This window comes from Pseudorasbora parva, chromosome 8 (assembly GCF_024679245.1).
Source record: "Pseudorasbora parva isolate DD20220531a chromosome 8, ASM2467924v1, whole genome shotgun sequence".
Classification (NCBI taxonomy): domain Eukaryota; kingdom Metazoa; phylum Chordata; class Actinopteri; order Cypriniformes; family Gobionidae; genus Pseudorasbora; species Pseudorasbora parva.
The window spans coordinates 46,922,317-46,936,566 of record NC_090179.1 but is presented as its reverse complement, the minus strand read 5'-3'; the positions used below and the strand labels follow the sequence as shown (position 1 = coordinate 46,936,566).

At 41.5% G+C, this 14,250-nt stretch overlaps 1 protein-coding gene across 1 annotated transcript; it reads left to right on the top strand.

The window, feature by feature from the left end:
- Nucleotides 1–204: 204 nt before the first annotated feature.
- On the top strand, nt 205–4,746 carry otx5 (orthodenticle homolog 5). The gene is made up of 3 exons (XM_067451901.1): nt 205–584; nt 1,697–1,848; nt 3,240–4,746. The coding sequence occupies exons 1-3, from the start codon at nt 488–490 to the stop codon at nt 3,879–3,881; spliced, it is 891 nt and encodes a 296-aa protein (XP_067308002.1). The 5' UTR covers nt 205–487; the 3' UTR covers nt 3,882–4,746.
- The last annotated feature ends 9,504 nt before the right edge of the window (nt 4,747–14,250 follow it).

The following is a 14,250-nucleotide window of genomic DNA, read 5'->3' as shown; positions in this document are numbered from 1 at the left end:
AAACACAATATATACTAGCGTTGATGTGGTTTCCAACGCAAATATATAACTTATTGAATCTGAGAGAGAGAGAGAGAGAGAGAGAGAGAGAGAGAGAGAGAGAGAGAGAGAGAGAGAGGGAGGGGTTTGTTCAGGTCTTGTCCTTCTCTAATTAGCCGCCTCCTCCTCCTCTTCCTCACTTCAACACTATCAGACGGAGACGGAGACACGCGCACCGACCGACCGAGCGACCGAACGCGATCTAACCGAGCACCAGAGCCCCTGCAGCGGCCACAGATCACACCGACCCCCGATGCCCTCCGGAGCTCTCAGAGACAGCCAGAGAATCACAGCATCTCAAAACAAAACAGCGCAAAACCACCTAAAACCGACAGACTCTCGGCGTGCGTAAAACTAAAGGTCCATTTCAGATAGAAACAGACAGAAGGTGGGAGAGAGAGTGAGAGAGAGAGAGAGAGGGAGAGAGAGAGAGAGAGCGTTTATAGTCATGATGTCCTACATGAAACAGCCTCATTATTCCGTCAACGGCTTGACTCTGTCCGGGACCGGGATGGACCTCCTGCACTCCGCCGTCGGGTACCCCAGTAAGTGCTTATTTATATTTTTAATTCATGCATTATCCATACTGAGCATTTAAAGGTCAGGTGTGATATTTAAAGCGCGTAAAAATGATATTTAACCTGCGCGTAAAAGTGCCGATCGGCTTACCCTTAATATTAATATTATTTTATCACTTTGAGAAACGACCTGGAACTGAGAAAATTACTAACAACTCTCACAGTTAGACATTTATGAACATTACTGTCATTATGTTAAAACGGTTTTATTTGTTAATTATATATGATTTAAACTCAATGTTGCAGTATCTCTCTCTATATATAGCGCTTATTAAAGAGTATCATGATTAAATACAGTTACTGCAATCGAAAATATATCAAGTTTATAGATTTGACCGTACTCGAGCATAATATTGTATTTATCTTGTGTGGAAATTTACGAAATAATTTGTTAAAAATTGAAATAAAAAAACAACGAAAATTCCTTTAAATTAGCTTTGAAATTATGAAAACGAGAGCCAATCGCGTGTGATAATTTATGTCGATATTTCAATGTATTTTTTATTTTTATTTTTGTCAAATAAAAACTAGAAAAAAAAAAACATACGATGGTTTATTTCCGTTAATGTCTGATAATCGGTGAGCCAATTGCGAAATAATGATCGCAAACACGGATAAATATCAAAATTAATGCTGCTAATGGAGATGATTAATCAACTATAGTTACATCTTTATTAATCCACACATTCAGAGATATTAGACTATTTTAATAAATTAAATAAACGCGTCGTTCATTTGGTTATCAGGTTTATGGACTAAATAAATAAAAACCATCCCATTCGGAGATATGAAGCATGAGTGTAAAAGCAGATAAAATAATGAAATATACGATTTTAATTATATTTTCGAAAATAGTTGTGGATAGATAGATCCCAACATTTAACCCAACCGCTGGGTTAGTCCATTTTCAACCCAACTTGGTTTGTTTTTAACCCAGCATTTTTTAGAGTGTAGATAGATAGATAGATAGATAGATAGATATATAGATAGATAGATAGATAGATAGATAGATAGATGATAGAATACTGAAGCGATGACGATGATGATGATGATGATGTGTGTGTGTGGTTTATTTTCAGACACGCCACGCAAACAGCGGCGCGAGAGAACCACGTTCACGCGCGCGCAGCTCGACATCCTCGAGGCGCTGTTCGCCAAGACGCGCTACCCGGACATCTTCATGAGGGAGGAGGTGGCGCTCAAGATCAACCTGCCTGAGTCCAGAGTCCAGGTGAGGACACACACACACACACACACACACACACACACACACACGCACGCACGCACGCACGCACGCACGCACACACACACACACACACACACACACACACGCACACACGCGCGCGCGCACACGCACGCACACACACACACACACCTGTTGTTATGCAGTTCATGTCAGCTCAGGTCCATTAAATATTTTTAACAGATACAACTTTTGATTTTAAGAATGAATGACTAAATGTGGAATTTTAAGCGAAATAGTTGCTTTATTGTTTAATGTATTGTTCATTGTTAGTTAATATTAGCTAATATTAACGAACATAACCTTATTGTAGTATATATTAGTGCTGTCAAATTGATTAATCGCATCTAACATAAAAGTATGTGCTTATATATATATGTGTCTGTAGATATATAATTATATATATTATATATGCGTGCGCATATATATATATATATATATATATATATATATATATATATATATATATATATATATATATATATATATATATATACCTGTATATATTAACACAAAACATTTATGTTAGATGCGATTAATCATGAGTAATATATATATATATATATATATATATATATATATATATATATATATATATATATATATATATATATATATATACTGTATATTTAATTGTACTATATATATTAGTGCTGTAAAATCGATTAATCATGCGTACTCGATTAATCACGCTTAATCGATTATTTTTGTTTGTTGTTTCTTTGCATTTCTGATATATATATATATATATATATATATATATATATATATATATATATATATATATATATATATATATATATATATATATATATGTGTGTGTGTGCGTGTGTGTGTGTGTGTGTGTGTGTGTGTGTGCGTGCGTGTGTGTAATGTATATAATGTGTGTCAGAAATGTGAATAAACAACAAACAAAAATTACATTTAAAAGTCTCAAACCAGAAAAGGCGGCAGCATCTTTCATGCTTCAGAGAGGCGTTACCAGCGACTGTTACCCGACCTGTACTATATATAAGTGCTGTAAAATCGATTAATCATGAGTCATATATATATATATATATATATATATATATACAGTAAATATACTTACAGTATTTATATTAGTGCTGTAAAAACGATTAATCACGCTTAATAGATACTTTTTTCTGTTTGTTGTTTATTTGTATTACTGATAAATAAATATATATATATATATATAATGTATAAATAATGTATATATAATGTGTGTGTGTATACATAATGTGTCATACAAATAAACAAAAAACAAAAATAAATGACATTTAAAAAATCTCAAACCAGAAAAGGCGGCAGAATCTTTTATGCTTCAGAGAGGCGTTACCGGCGACCGTAACCCGACTGCGTTTTTTTTTTTTTTGCAGGTGTGGTTTAAGAACCGCCGGGCCAAGTGCCGCCAACAGCAGCAGCAGCAGACCAGCGGCCAGACCAAACCCAGACCCCCGAAGAAGAAGTCCTCTCCGGCCCGCGAGCCCAGCGTGAGCGAGGCCAATGCCAGCACCAACGGCCCCTACAGCCCCGCTCCGCCCCCGCCTCCACCCGGCACCTCCATCACCCCGAGCTCCAGCAGCGCCACCGTCTCCATCTGGAGCCCCGCCTCCATCTCTCCGCTCCCCGACCCGCTTTCGGTCTCTGGCCCCTGCCTACAGCGCTCCGGAGCCTACCCCATGACCTACACACAGGCCCCAGCCTACGGCCAAGGCTACGCCACGTCCTCCTCCTATTTCACCGGGCTAGACTGCAGCTCGTACCTGTCTCCAATGCACCCGCAGCTATCGGCCACCGGGGGCGCTCTCAGCCCAATCACCGCCTCCTCCATGAGCGGCGCTCTCAGCCAATCTCCCGCTTCGCTGTCGTCTCAAGGCTACACCGCCGCATCTCTGGGCTTCGGGGCCGTCGACTGCCTAGATTACAAAGACCAAACGGGGTCCTGGAAACTGAACTTCAGTGCTGCAGACTGTCTGGACTACAAGGACCAAAACTCCTGGAAGTTCCAGGTCCTGTAGGGGGCGTTTAGAAGGGAAAGTCAGTGCACTCCGAAAAAATTAAGGTTACAAAAATGGGTTCCTAACCCTAACCATTTTTGCGAACCTTTTGCGAAACTTATTGTGCAAAAGAACATTTTAATTACATTTTGTGCAGTGGATAATGTTAAAGGAAGTGTATGTAAGATTGTGGCCAAAACTGGTACTGCAGTCACTTTCAAATTACTGTAGAGCGGTGTCTCCCCCTCCCCCTCCCCCTGACGTGAGGTTGCCAGATTGGCTGCAGGATCAGCAGGAACATTTGTAGATCTGCAGCTGTGGTAACCAGAACAGATCTGGCAACCCGGATACCGAAACACTACTGACTCGTGATTGGTCGATAGGGGGAGGGCAGAGCTTCATGGCAAAACACAACAAGACATCATCAACATCAGTTAAGCTGCGACAACAACTTTATAATAACAATATCCTGGCCGGACTACTGTTGGCAGTGATAGAAGTGTTTGAAATGAACATGATTTATTAATGTCTAGAGACATATCAGGGCCATTTTATGATTTATTGAAATACATTTCTTACATACAGTTCCTTTAAAGGTTCTTCATGGAACATCTTTATTTTTTAGAATCAGGGTAAATATCGTCATACCCACAAATGAAGCGTATGTGCTCTGGACAGAAGTAAACTGACTGTAGATGTTTATAAAGGCCCGTTGGACGATAACCATACCAATAAAGATATGGCTTTATAGTTTATAGATAGCGACGACAGAGGAATAATATAATTGGAATCCTGATTTTCTTTTCAGATGATGAATGTTAAAAACATTGACAGCCAATCAGAATCCATCCTGCTTTAAAGGGTTAGTTCACCCAAAAATGAAAATTCTGTCATTAATTACTCACCCTCATCGGTTCTTGAGGAAGCTCAAACGTGATGCGTAACACAAGAATGAATCTCATTGGCTCTTGAGAAGCTCAAATGTGATGCGTAACTCTAGAATGAACCTCATTGGTTCTTGAGGAAGCTCAAACGTGATGCGTAACACGAGAATGAACCTCATTGGCTCTTGAGAAGCTCAAATGTGATGCGTAACTGGAATGAATCTCATTGGCTCTTGAGGAGCTCAAACGTGATGCGTAACACGAGAATGAACCTCATTGGTTCTTGAGAAGCTCAAATGTGATGCGTAACACCAGAATGAACCTCATTGGCTCTTGAGAAGCTCAAATGTGATGCGTAACTGGAATGAATCTCATTGGCTCTTGAGGAGCTCAAACGTGATGCGTAACACGAGAATGAACCTCATTGGTTCTTGAGAAGCTCAAATGTGATGCGTAACACCAGAATGAACCTCATTGGCTCTTGAGGAGCTCAAACGTGATGCGTAACATGAGAATGAACCTCATTGGCTCTTGAGAAGCTTAAACATGATGCGTAATTCTAGAATGAACCTCATTGGTACTTGAGAAGCTCAAACGTGATGCGTAACACCAGAATGAACCTCATTGGCTCTTCAGAAGCTCAAATGTGATGCGTAACTCTGGAATGAATCTCATTGGTTCTTGAGAAGCTCAAATGTGATGCGTAACTCTAGAATGAACCTCATTGGCTCTTGAGGAACTCAAACGTGATGCGTAACATGAGAATGAACCTCATTGGTTCTTGAAGCTCAAATGTGATTCGTAACTCTAGAATGAACCTCATTGGTTCTTGAGAAGCTCAAACGTGATTCGTAACTCTAGAATGAACCTCATTGGTTCTTGAAGCTCAAACGTGATGCGTAACTCTAGAAGGAACCTCATTGGTTCTTGAGAAGCTCAAACATGATGCATAACACCAAAATGAATCTCATTGGTTCTTTAATCTCAAACGTGATGCTTAACACTAGAATGAACCTCATTGGTTCTTGAGGCTCGAATGAGATGCGTAACATGAGAATGAGCTTCAAGAACCAATGAGGTTCGAAACTCTAGAATGAATCTTATTGGCTCTTGAAGCTCAAATGAGATGCGTAACTCTAGAATGAACCTGATTGGTTCTTGAAGCTCAAACGTTATGCGTAACACGAGAATGAACCTCATTGGTTCTTGAAGCTCAAACATGATTCGTAACTCTAGAATGAACCTCATTGGCTCTTGTGAAGCTCAAACGTGATTCGTAACTCTAGAATGAACCTCATTGGCTCTTGTGAAGCTCAAACGTGATGCGTAACACGAGAATGAACCTCATTGGTTCTTGAAGCTCAAACGTGATTCGTAACTCTAGAATGAACCTCATTGGCTCTTGAAGCTCAAACGTACCACGAGAATGGACCTCATTGGTTCTTGAGAAGTTCAACCATGATTCGTAACACCAAAATGAACCTCATTGGTTCTTCAGAAGCTCAAACATGATGCGTAACTCTAGAATGAATCTCATTGGTTCTTCAGAAGCTCAAACATGATGCGTAACTCTAGAATGAATCTCAATGGTTCTTCAGAAGCTCAAACGTGATGCGTAACACGAGAATGAACCTCATTGGTTCTTGAAGCTCAAACGTGATGCGTAACACGAGAATGAAGCTCATTGGTTCTTGAAGCTCAAACATGATGCGTAACTCTAGAATAAATATCATTGGTTCTTGAGAAGCTCAAACGTGATTCGTAACACCAGAATGAACCTCATTGGTTCTTGAGAAGCTCAAATGTGATGTGTAACTCTAGAATGAACCTCATTGGTTCTTGAGAAGCTCAAACGTGATGTGTAACTCTAGAATGAACCTCATTGGTTCTTGAGAAGCTCAAATGTGATGTGTAACTCTAGAATGAACCTCATTGGTTGTTGAAGCTCAAGCGTAACACGAGAATGAACCTCATTGGTTCTTGAAGCTCAAACGTAACTTTAGAATGAACCTCATTGGTTCTTGAGGGCGCTCAAACGTGATGCGTAACACAACGACACAAGGGTGAGTAATAAATGACAGAATGTTTGCGGTGAGAGCGCGTGGAAACTCATATATTTGTTGTTTACTGATGTAAACAGACCTTTACTGTCTGTGTTGATTATTTCGAATGAAGTGTAGCTAGTAGATGAGAAATAAACGAGCAGGTTCTTTAAGATCAAGTATTTAGATCGGATCTGACAATCCTCATCATCTGTACGCAAAGGCTCTGTCTTGTTTTAGGAGGTGTATCATTATCATTAGACTAGATGATGTTTCATCCTTCAGAATCCCAGGAAACATATTCTCATATGTTTATGATAAGCTGCTTTTGATACTGAAGAACGAAGATGAAAGTGCTTTTGTGTCAGATAGATGATACGTTTGTGTTGTACATGTTTCTTTAATTGATATTATAACTAGATTTCTTCTGTTCGACACATTCATTCTGACGCCACACACTCTTTTCTTTTAAATGTCAAACTTTACTTGAATGAAATCATGTGTTGAGTTACACGGACTCTTGACGTTTAGATTCTGCCAACGTTCAGTGTTTGTTTTGTTCGTCAATCTCAGGGGTTTCACAGGTTTTATAGGCTCCAACGCTCTTAATGGTTGTTTGTACAAAATCTTTTTTTTTTAAATCAACACTTTTCTTTTCTGTCTTTGTTTGTAACGTCCTGCTTTTTCATTGTGTTTGCTTCTAGAGTCGTTTAGTTTTGAGACTTTCAATGAGTTATAAATAAACATTTCTTTCCATAAATACTGGACAAGTCCTTTGGTTTGGTTTGGTAATGAAAGTCTTTTTGTTTAGAGCCAGGTTAGAAAATAAAACAAGATCCTTTCCAAACAGAAAAACCACTCAACATGAAAAAAATATCAAATATCAAAAGAAACGATAAATACAATTTTTAGGACCCTTGAGACTTTATTGTGATATTATTTTGTGGACTAATAATTTACAACAAAATTACTGCAATGTAGAGAGAAGCGAATGAATGAATAATATAATAAATGAATACATTCTGTAAACGACTGAACAAACAAACAACTAAAATAAACACATAAATATATATACTGGCATACACCAACAAACATATCAGGCATAACATTATAAATGCACTGGAATGCTCTTCTTATTTAGTATTTTTTTCTTGTTTCCAGTTTCCATTTAGACTAGAAACAAGACAAAAAGAGCAGTGTGTGAAGGGTTTGAATAACACTGATGATCTCTTGATCACGGCTCCTGTTAGTGGGTGGGATATATTCGGCAGCAAGTGAACATTTAGTCCTCAGAGTTGATGTGTGTGAAGCAGGAGAAATGGGCAAGCGTAAGGATTTGAGCGAGTTTGGCCAGATTGTGACGGCTAGACGACTGGGTCAGAGCATCTCCAAAACTGCAGCTCTTGTGGGCTGTTCCCGGTCTGCGGTGTGATGCTTTGGCCAATGTTCTGCTGGGAAACCTTGGGTCCTCCATCCATGTGGATGTTACTTTGACACGCTCCACCTACCTAAGCATTGCTGAGACCATGTTCAGCCTTTCATGGAAATGGTATTCTGGTGGCTGTGGCTCTTCCAGCAGGATAATGCTCCTGACACAAAGCACAAATGCTTCAGGAATGGTTTGAGGAGCACAACAACCAGTTTGAGGCGTTGACTCGGCCTCCAGATTCCCCAGATCTCAATCCAATCGAGCATTTGTGGGATGAGCTGAACAAACAAGTCCAAACTTACAGGACTTAAAGGATCTGGTGCTAACATCTTAGTGCCAGATACCACAGCACACCTTCAGGGGTCGAGTGGAGCCCGTCAGAGACGGGTCAGGGGACCAACACAATATTAGGAAGGTAGTCATAATGTTATGCCTGATCGGTTTATTAAATGAGTATGTACACACATACATAAACAAACAAATAAATAAAAAAGCAAACAAAAGTTGTACCTGTTATATTATTGATCAATAATAATAAAATAATAATAAACTTGCTAAATATCTCAATGGTATTTTCTTTAAGCATAAATATTTTCTTTTGATTTTGTGATTTAATATGAGTTTAATATGTTTTGATGAGATTTGGCAATTAAAACGTCTGCTGTATGAACACACACACACACACACACACACACACACACACACACACACACACACACACACACACACACACACACACACACACACACACACACACACACACACACACAGATTAACCCGTGTTTGTCCATCATGTGTTGTGAAAGAGATGCAAAAAGAAACAAGTTGAGATGAAAGAGTCACAGAAGTGTGTGTGTGTGTGTGTGTGTGTGTGTGTGTGTGTGTGTGTGTGTGTGTGTGTGTGTGTGTGTGTAATCTGGATGGATGCAGCATATGGCGTGTTGCAGATGGGCTCAGAGACTCTCAGGACTTAAAATATGATTCATTTCTTTCCCTCTAATCCACAGACACATCAGAGCCAGAGTTCCTCCAATTTGCCTTTAATCGATTCCTAATCCCCCTCCCTCCCCCCTCCCTCCCCCCTCCACACACACACACACACACACACACACACACACACACACACACACACACACACACACACACACACACACACACACACACGGGGCAGAATGACTGTAAATTAAAAACAAATATGTACACAAAACATGATGCCATGGATAGAGAGCCCTTTCTGTTTCCTCAAAGAACCTTTCAGTGATTCGTTCTTAAAAGAATATTTTTTTTCTAAGTGTGACTAACACATGATAGTGTGTGTATGTGTGTGTGTGTGTGTGTGTGTGTGTGTGTGTGTGTGTGTGTGTGTGTGTGTGTGTGTGTGTTAATTAAGACTGAAGAGGATCTATTTATGTGTATTTTCTTTTACTAATGAATTCCTCTACATTTTAAAACAGATATAAACACACACACACACATGCACGCACGCACGCACACACACACACTACCTGCAGGTGTCTTTGAAGGAATGATCCTGGATCAGTGGCGTCTCACCTGTAAAACTCAAACTCATTATATCTGTCATCATAAAGCCGTTCCACACTCGCATCCAGTCAGGCTTCAACTCAGTTCTCATTAGAGCATCTGATAATTATTCCTCATGTGAATTCATCTGGGTAAACGTTCAGTGCAGACACACTTTCATATTAACGTCATCACATCTAAACTACTTTTCATTAAAGCTAAAGGTTTGGCTAATGTTAAGAGCAATAAAATATCAGTATTTTCGTCTTTTTGTCTACAGTGTCTGTCTGTCTACAGTGTCTGTCTGTCTGTCTGGCTACAGTGTCTGTCTGTCTGTCTGTCTACAGTGTCTGTCTGTCTACAGTGTCTGTCTGTCTGTCTGGCTACAGTATCTGTCTGTCTGTCTGTCTACAGTATCTGTCTGTCTGTCTACAGTATCTGTCTGTCGGTCTACAGTATCTGTCTGTCGGTCTACAGTGTCTGTCTGTCTGTCTACAGTATCTGTCTGTCTGTCTGTCTACAGTATCTGTCTGTCTGTCTGTCTGTCTGTCTGTCTGTCTGTCTGTCTACAGTATCTGTCTGTCTACAGTGTCTGTCTGTCTGTCTACAGTATATGTCTGTCTGTCTGGCTACAGTATCTGTCTGTCTACAGTGTCTGTCTGTCTGTCTGTCTGTCTACAGTATATGTCTGTCTGTCTGGCTACAGTATCTGTCTGTCTGTCTGTCTACAGTATATGTCTGTCTACAGTGTCTGTCTGTCTACAGTGTCTGTCTTTCTGTCCACAGTATCTGTCTGTCTGTCTTTCTGTCTGGCTACAGTATCTGTCTGTCTGTCTGTCTACATTATCTGTCTGTCTGTCTACAGTATCTGTCTGTCGGTCTACAGTGTCTGTTTGTCTGTCTACAGTATATGTCTGTCTGTCTGGCTACAGTATCTATCTGTCTGTCTGTCTACAATGTCTGTCTGTCTTCAGTATCTGTCTGTCTGTCTGCAGTGTCTGTCTGTCTACAGTATCTCTCTGTCTGTCTTCAGTATCTGTCTTTCTGTCTGGCTACAGTATCTGTCTGTCTGTCTGTCTGTCTACAGTATCTCTCTGTCTGTCTTCAGTATCTGTCTTTCTGTCTGGCTACAGTATCTGTCTGTCTGTCTGTCTGTCTACAGTATCTGTCTGTCTGTCTTCAGTATCTGTCTGTCTACAGTGTCTGTCTGTCTGTCTACAGTATCTGTCTGTCGGTCTACAGTATCTGTCTGTCGGTCTACAGTGTCTGTCTGTCTACAGTATCTGTCTGTCTGTCTACAGTATCTGTCTGTTGGTCTACAGTGTCTGTCTGTCTGTCTTCAGTATCTGTCTGTCTGTCTGTCTTTAATATCTGTCTGTCTACAGTGTCTGTCTGTCTGTCTGTCTACAGTGTCTGTCTTTCTGTCTGTCTACAGTATCTGTCTGTCTGTCTACAGTGTATGTCTGTCTACAGTGTCTGTCTGTCTGTCTGTCTACAGTGTATGTCTGTCTACAGTGTCTGTCTGTCTGTCTACAGTGTCTGTCTGTCTGTCTACAGTATCTGTCTGTCTGTCTACAGTGTATGTCTGTTTAGAGTGTCTGTCTGTCTGTCTGTCTGTCTACAGTGTCTGTCTGTCTGTCTGTCTGTCTGTCTGTCTACAGTATCTGTCTGTCTGTCTACAGTGTCTGTCTGTCTGTCTACAGTGTCTGTCTGTCTGTCTGTCTACAGTGTCTGTCTGTCTATCTGTCTGTCTTCAGTATCTGTCTGTCTGTCTACAGTATCTGTCTGTCTGTCTGTCTTCAGTATCTGTCTGTCTGTCTGTCTGCAGTATCTGTCTGTCTGTCTGTCTACAGTATCTGACTGTCTGTCTGTCTGTCTGTCAACAGTATCTGTCTGTCTGTCTGTCTACAGTATCTGACTGTCTGTCTGTCTTCAGTATCTGTCTGTCTGTCTGTCTACAGTATCTGACTGTCTGTCTGTCTGTCTGTCTGTCTGTCTGTCTGTCTGTCTACAGTATCTGTCTGTCTGTCTGTCTGTCTGTCTGTCTACAGTATCTGTCTGTCTGTCTGTCTGTCTACAGTATCTGTCTGTCTGTCTGTTTCTGTGTTGGTTTGCAGTTTGTTATTTTTACTGATCTAATTTAGAAAATGTTTCAATCCTCTTACCGTCCAGCGCTGTACAAAGTGAATTAGTCTGGATTACTGTCTCTCTCTTCACTCTTCCTCAGACACTCATATTGTCTTCTCTTCAGTGTCTTCTGGAGAATCTGATTCAGAGCTGCTTTGTGTTGGTCTGTGAGTTTCATGAGTGTCTGACATTATTTTCAAGACTATATAAAAATTGAAGCAATGACTAAAGTAAAAATAAAAGTAAAATGCTATATATTAGTGTTGCCAAATCACCAATCCCAATCCAATCCCAGTCCATTCCTGACATTTCCTCACTACTAAATATTCCACGCTCAACTGTTAGTGGGATTATAACAAAGTGGAAGCCATTGGGAACAACAGCAACTCAGCCACGAAGTGTTAAATCCCAGAGTGGGGTCAGCACATGCTGAGGGTCACAGTGCACAGAAGTCACCAACATTCTGCAGAGTCAACAGCTCCAGACCTCCAGACTTCTGTGGCCTTCAGATGAGCTCAAGAACAGCGGAGAGAGCTTCATGGAATGGGTTTCCATGGCCGAGCAGCTCATCCAAGCCTTACATCACCAAGAGCAATGCAAAGCGTGGGATGCAGTGGAGTAAAGCAGCCGCCACTGGACTCTAGAGCAGTGAGACGTGTTCTCTGAGCGACCAATCACGCTTCTGTCTGACAATCCCATGGACGAGTCTGGGTTTGGCGGTCGCCAGGAGAACGGGACTCGCCTGACTGCACTGTGCCAAGTGTGAAGTTTGGTCGAGGGGAGAAATTTGGGGTTTTTCAGGAGTTGGGCTTGGCCCCTTATACCCCTTTTCCACCAAGGCAGTGCTGGTGCTAAATCGGAGCCAGAGCCTAGTTTCAAATCGGTTCTTTGTGTTTCCACAGCCAAAGCACCAGCTCCGAGCCAGGAAAAGTGGTTCTTAAGTAACACCAAAACATTGCTGGGCTAGAAGTAAGAACCGCTTGCGTCACCGGCTGGGGGCGGCGTTACCGTGATCAACAAGATGAACACAAACCTGTGACCGCCATTTTTTCAATAGCAGCTAATCAAGCTAACAGCTGCTGGATTGTAATCTCCGTCTATACAAATCATGGAGAGCTGCACAAATGCGTTGGATTTGCGGCGTTTTAATGCTGATGTAGGATCATAAAGCCATGGGCCACTGAGGGAAGCCTTGTTCGAGATGCATCGGCGCGCGCTGTGCAGACTGATTGCGTATGACATCAAAGTAGAGCGAGCGCCAACGACCCCTTATGCTTTTGAATCGCTCGCGCAGTATTTGGATATCATATGTGGGTTGGTCTGCGCAGCGTCAATGCATTAGATAGAACACGCCTGGAAATTGTGTGTGTGTGTGTGTGTGTGTTTCCCGCTGCCTCGCTAGCAGTAGAGTCCTGCAACGGGTCGGGTACCCGCGGGCATAAAAGTGGCTAAAACAGGTGGATTGTGACATAAATTATAAAATACACGGGCGGGGTGCGGGCGGATAATTAATTCCGTGCGAGCGGGTAGAAGCGCGGATGAAAAATATGTGCAATATTTTTCTGTGCTGTGGCAAGGCGGAGGAGCGAGCGAGACCGGGGCGTGATGGCGAATGAGTGTCACCTTTGAGCCACACCGGTCTCAAATCCTCTCACGAGGGAGCTCGGCGGCATATAAGGACGAGAGATCACCAGACCTGGGTTTGACGTTGAGTTGTGTTTGTTTTATTATGTGTGTGCGTGGCAGATGTCCGTGAGGGGCCGCATTACTTTCGCTTTGTTTGGTTAAGTCTTTTAAATGCTCGCCGGTTCTCGAAAAACGATCAAAACGATCCGGTCGTCCTTCTTCCCCCCCAAACATACTGTATTACAATTTCTATGTCCAATTTACCATTACACATACACGCAACAACTATTCGCATTTGATCCATCACGTCACCACCACTGTGACTTTTGTTGATGCCACTCGTAGCCCAGATGGAGCGAGCGTTGCAGGATTAGCAATGGATGAAGTAAAAGTAAAGTTGGTGAGTGAAGTATATAAAATTGTTGACAACGAGTCTATAAAGGCACTTTAGCCTGTTTCTTTAGCCCATTCATGATGCTGTTGATGTTGAGAGAAGTGCAATATTAAAAAAAATAAAGCATTTTAATTGAAATGATTTTAGCGTGTGTCATTTACGGCGGGCAGGGATCGGGTAACGGGCAAATATTAACGGGTCTGGGATGGACCCGTGCAGGACTCTGGTATGACGTAAGACCTGGCTCTGTTGTGGCTCTTAGCATGTGGAAAAGAAAACGGTTCTTAGAAGGCTCTCAAGTCGAACCAACTTAGAACTGACACTATCACTGGCTCCGAACTAGCACCCGGTTCATTCTGGTGGAAAA

Bases quoted from the DNA above. Each gene is read 5' to 3' on its own strand.
- otx5 (XM_067451901.1), top strand. From the start codon at position 488: ATGATGTCCTACATGAAACAGCCTCATTATTCCGTCAACGGCTTGACT. The intron at 585-1,696 runs GTAAGTGCTTAT...GTTTATTTTCAG, and splicing joins CTCCGCCGTCGGGTACCCCA to ACACGCCACGCAAACAGCGG. The intron at 1,849-3,239 runs GTGAGGACACAC...TTTTTTTTGCAG, and splicing joins TGCCTGAGTCCAGAGTCCAG to GTGTGGTTTAAGAACCGCCG.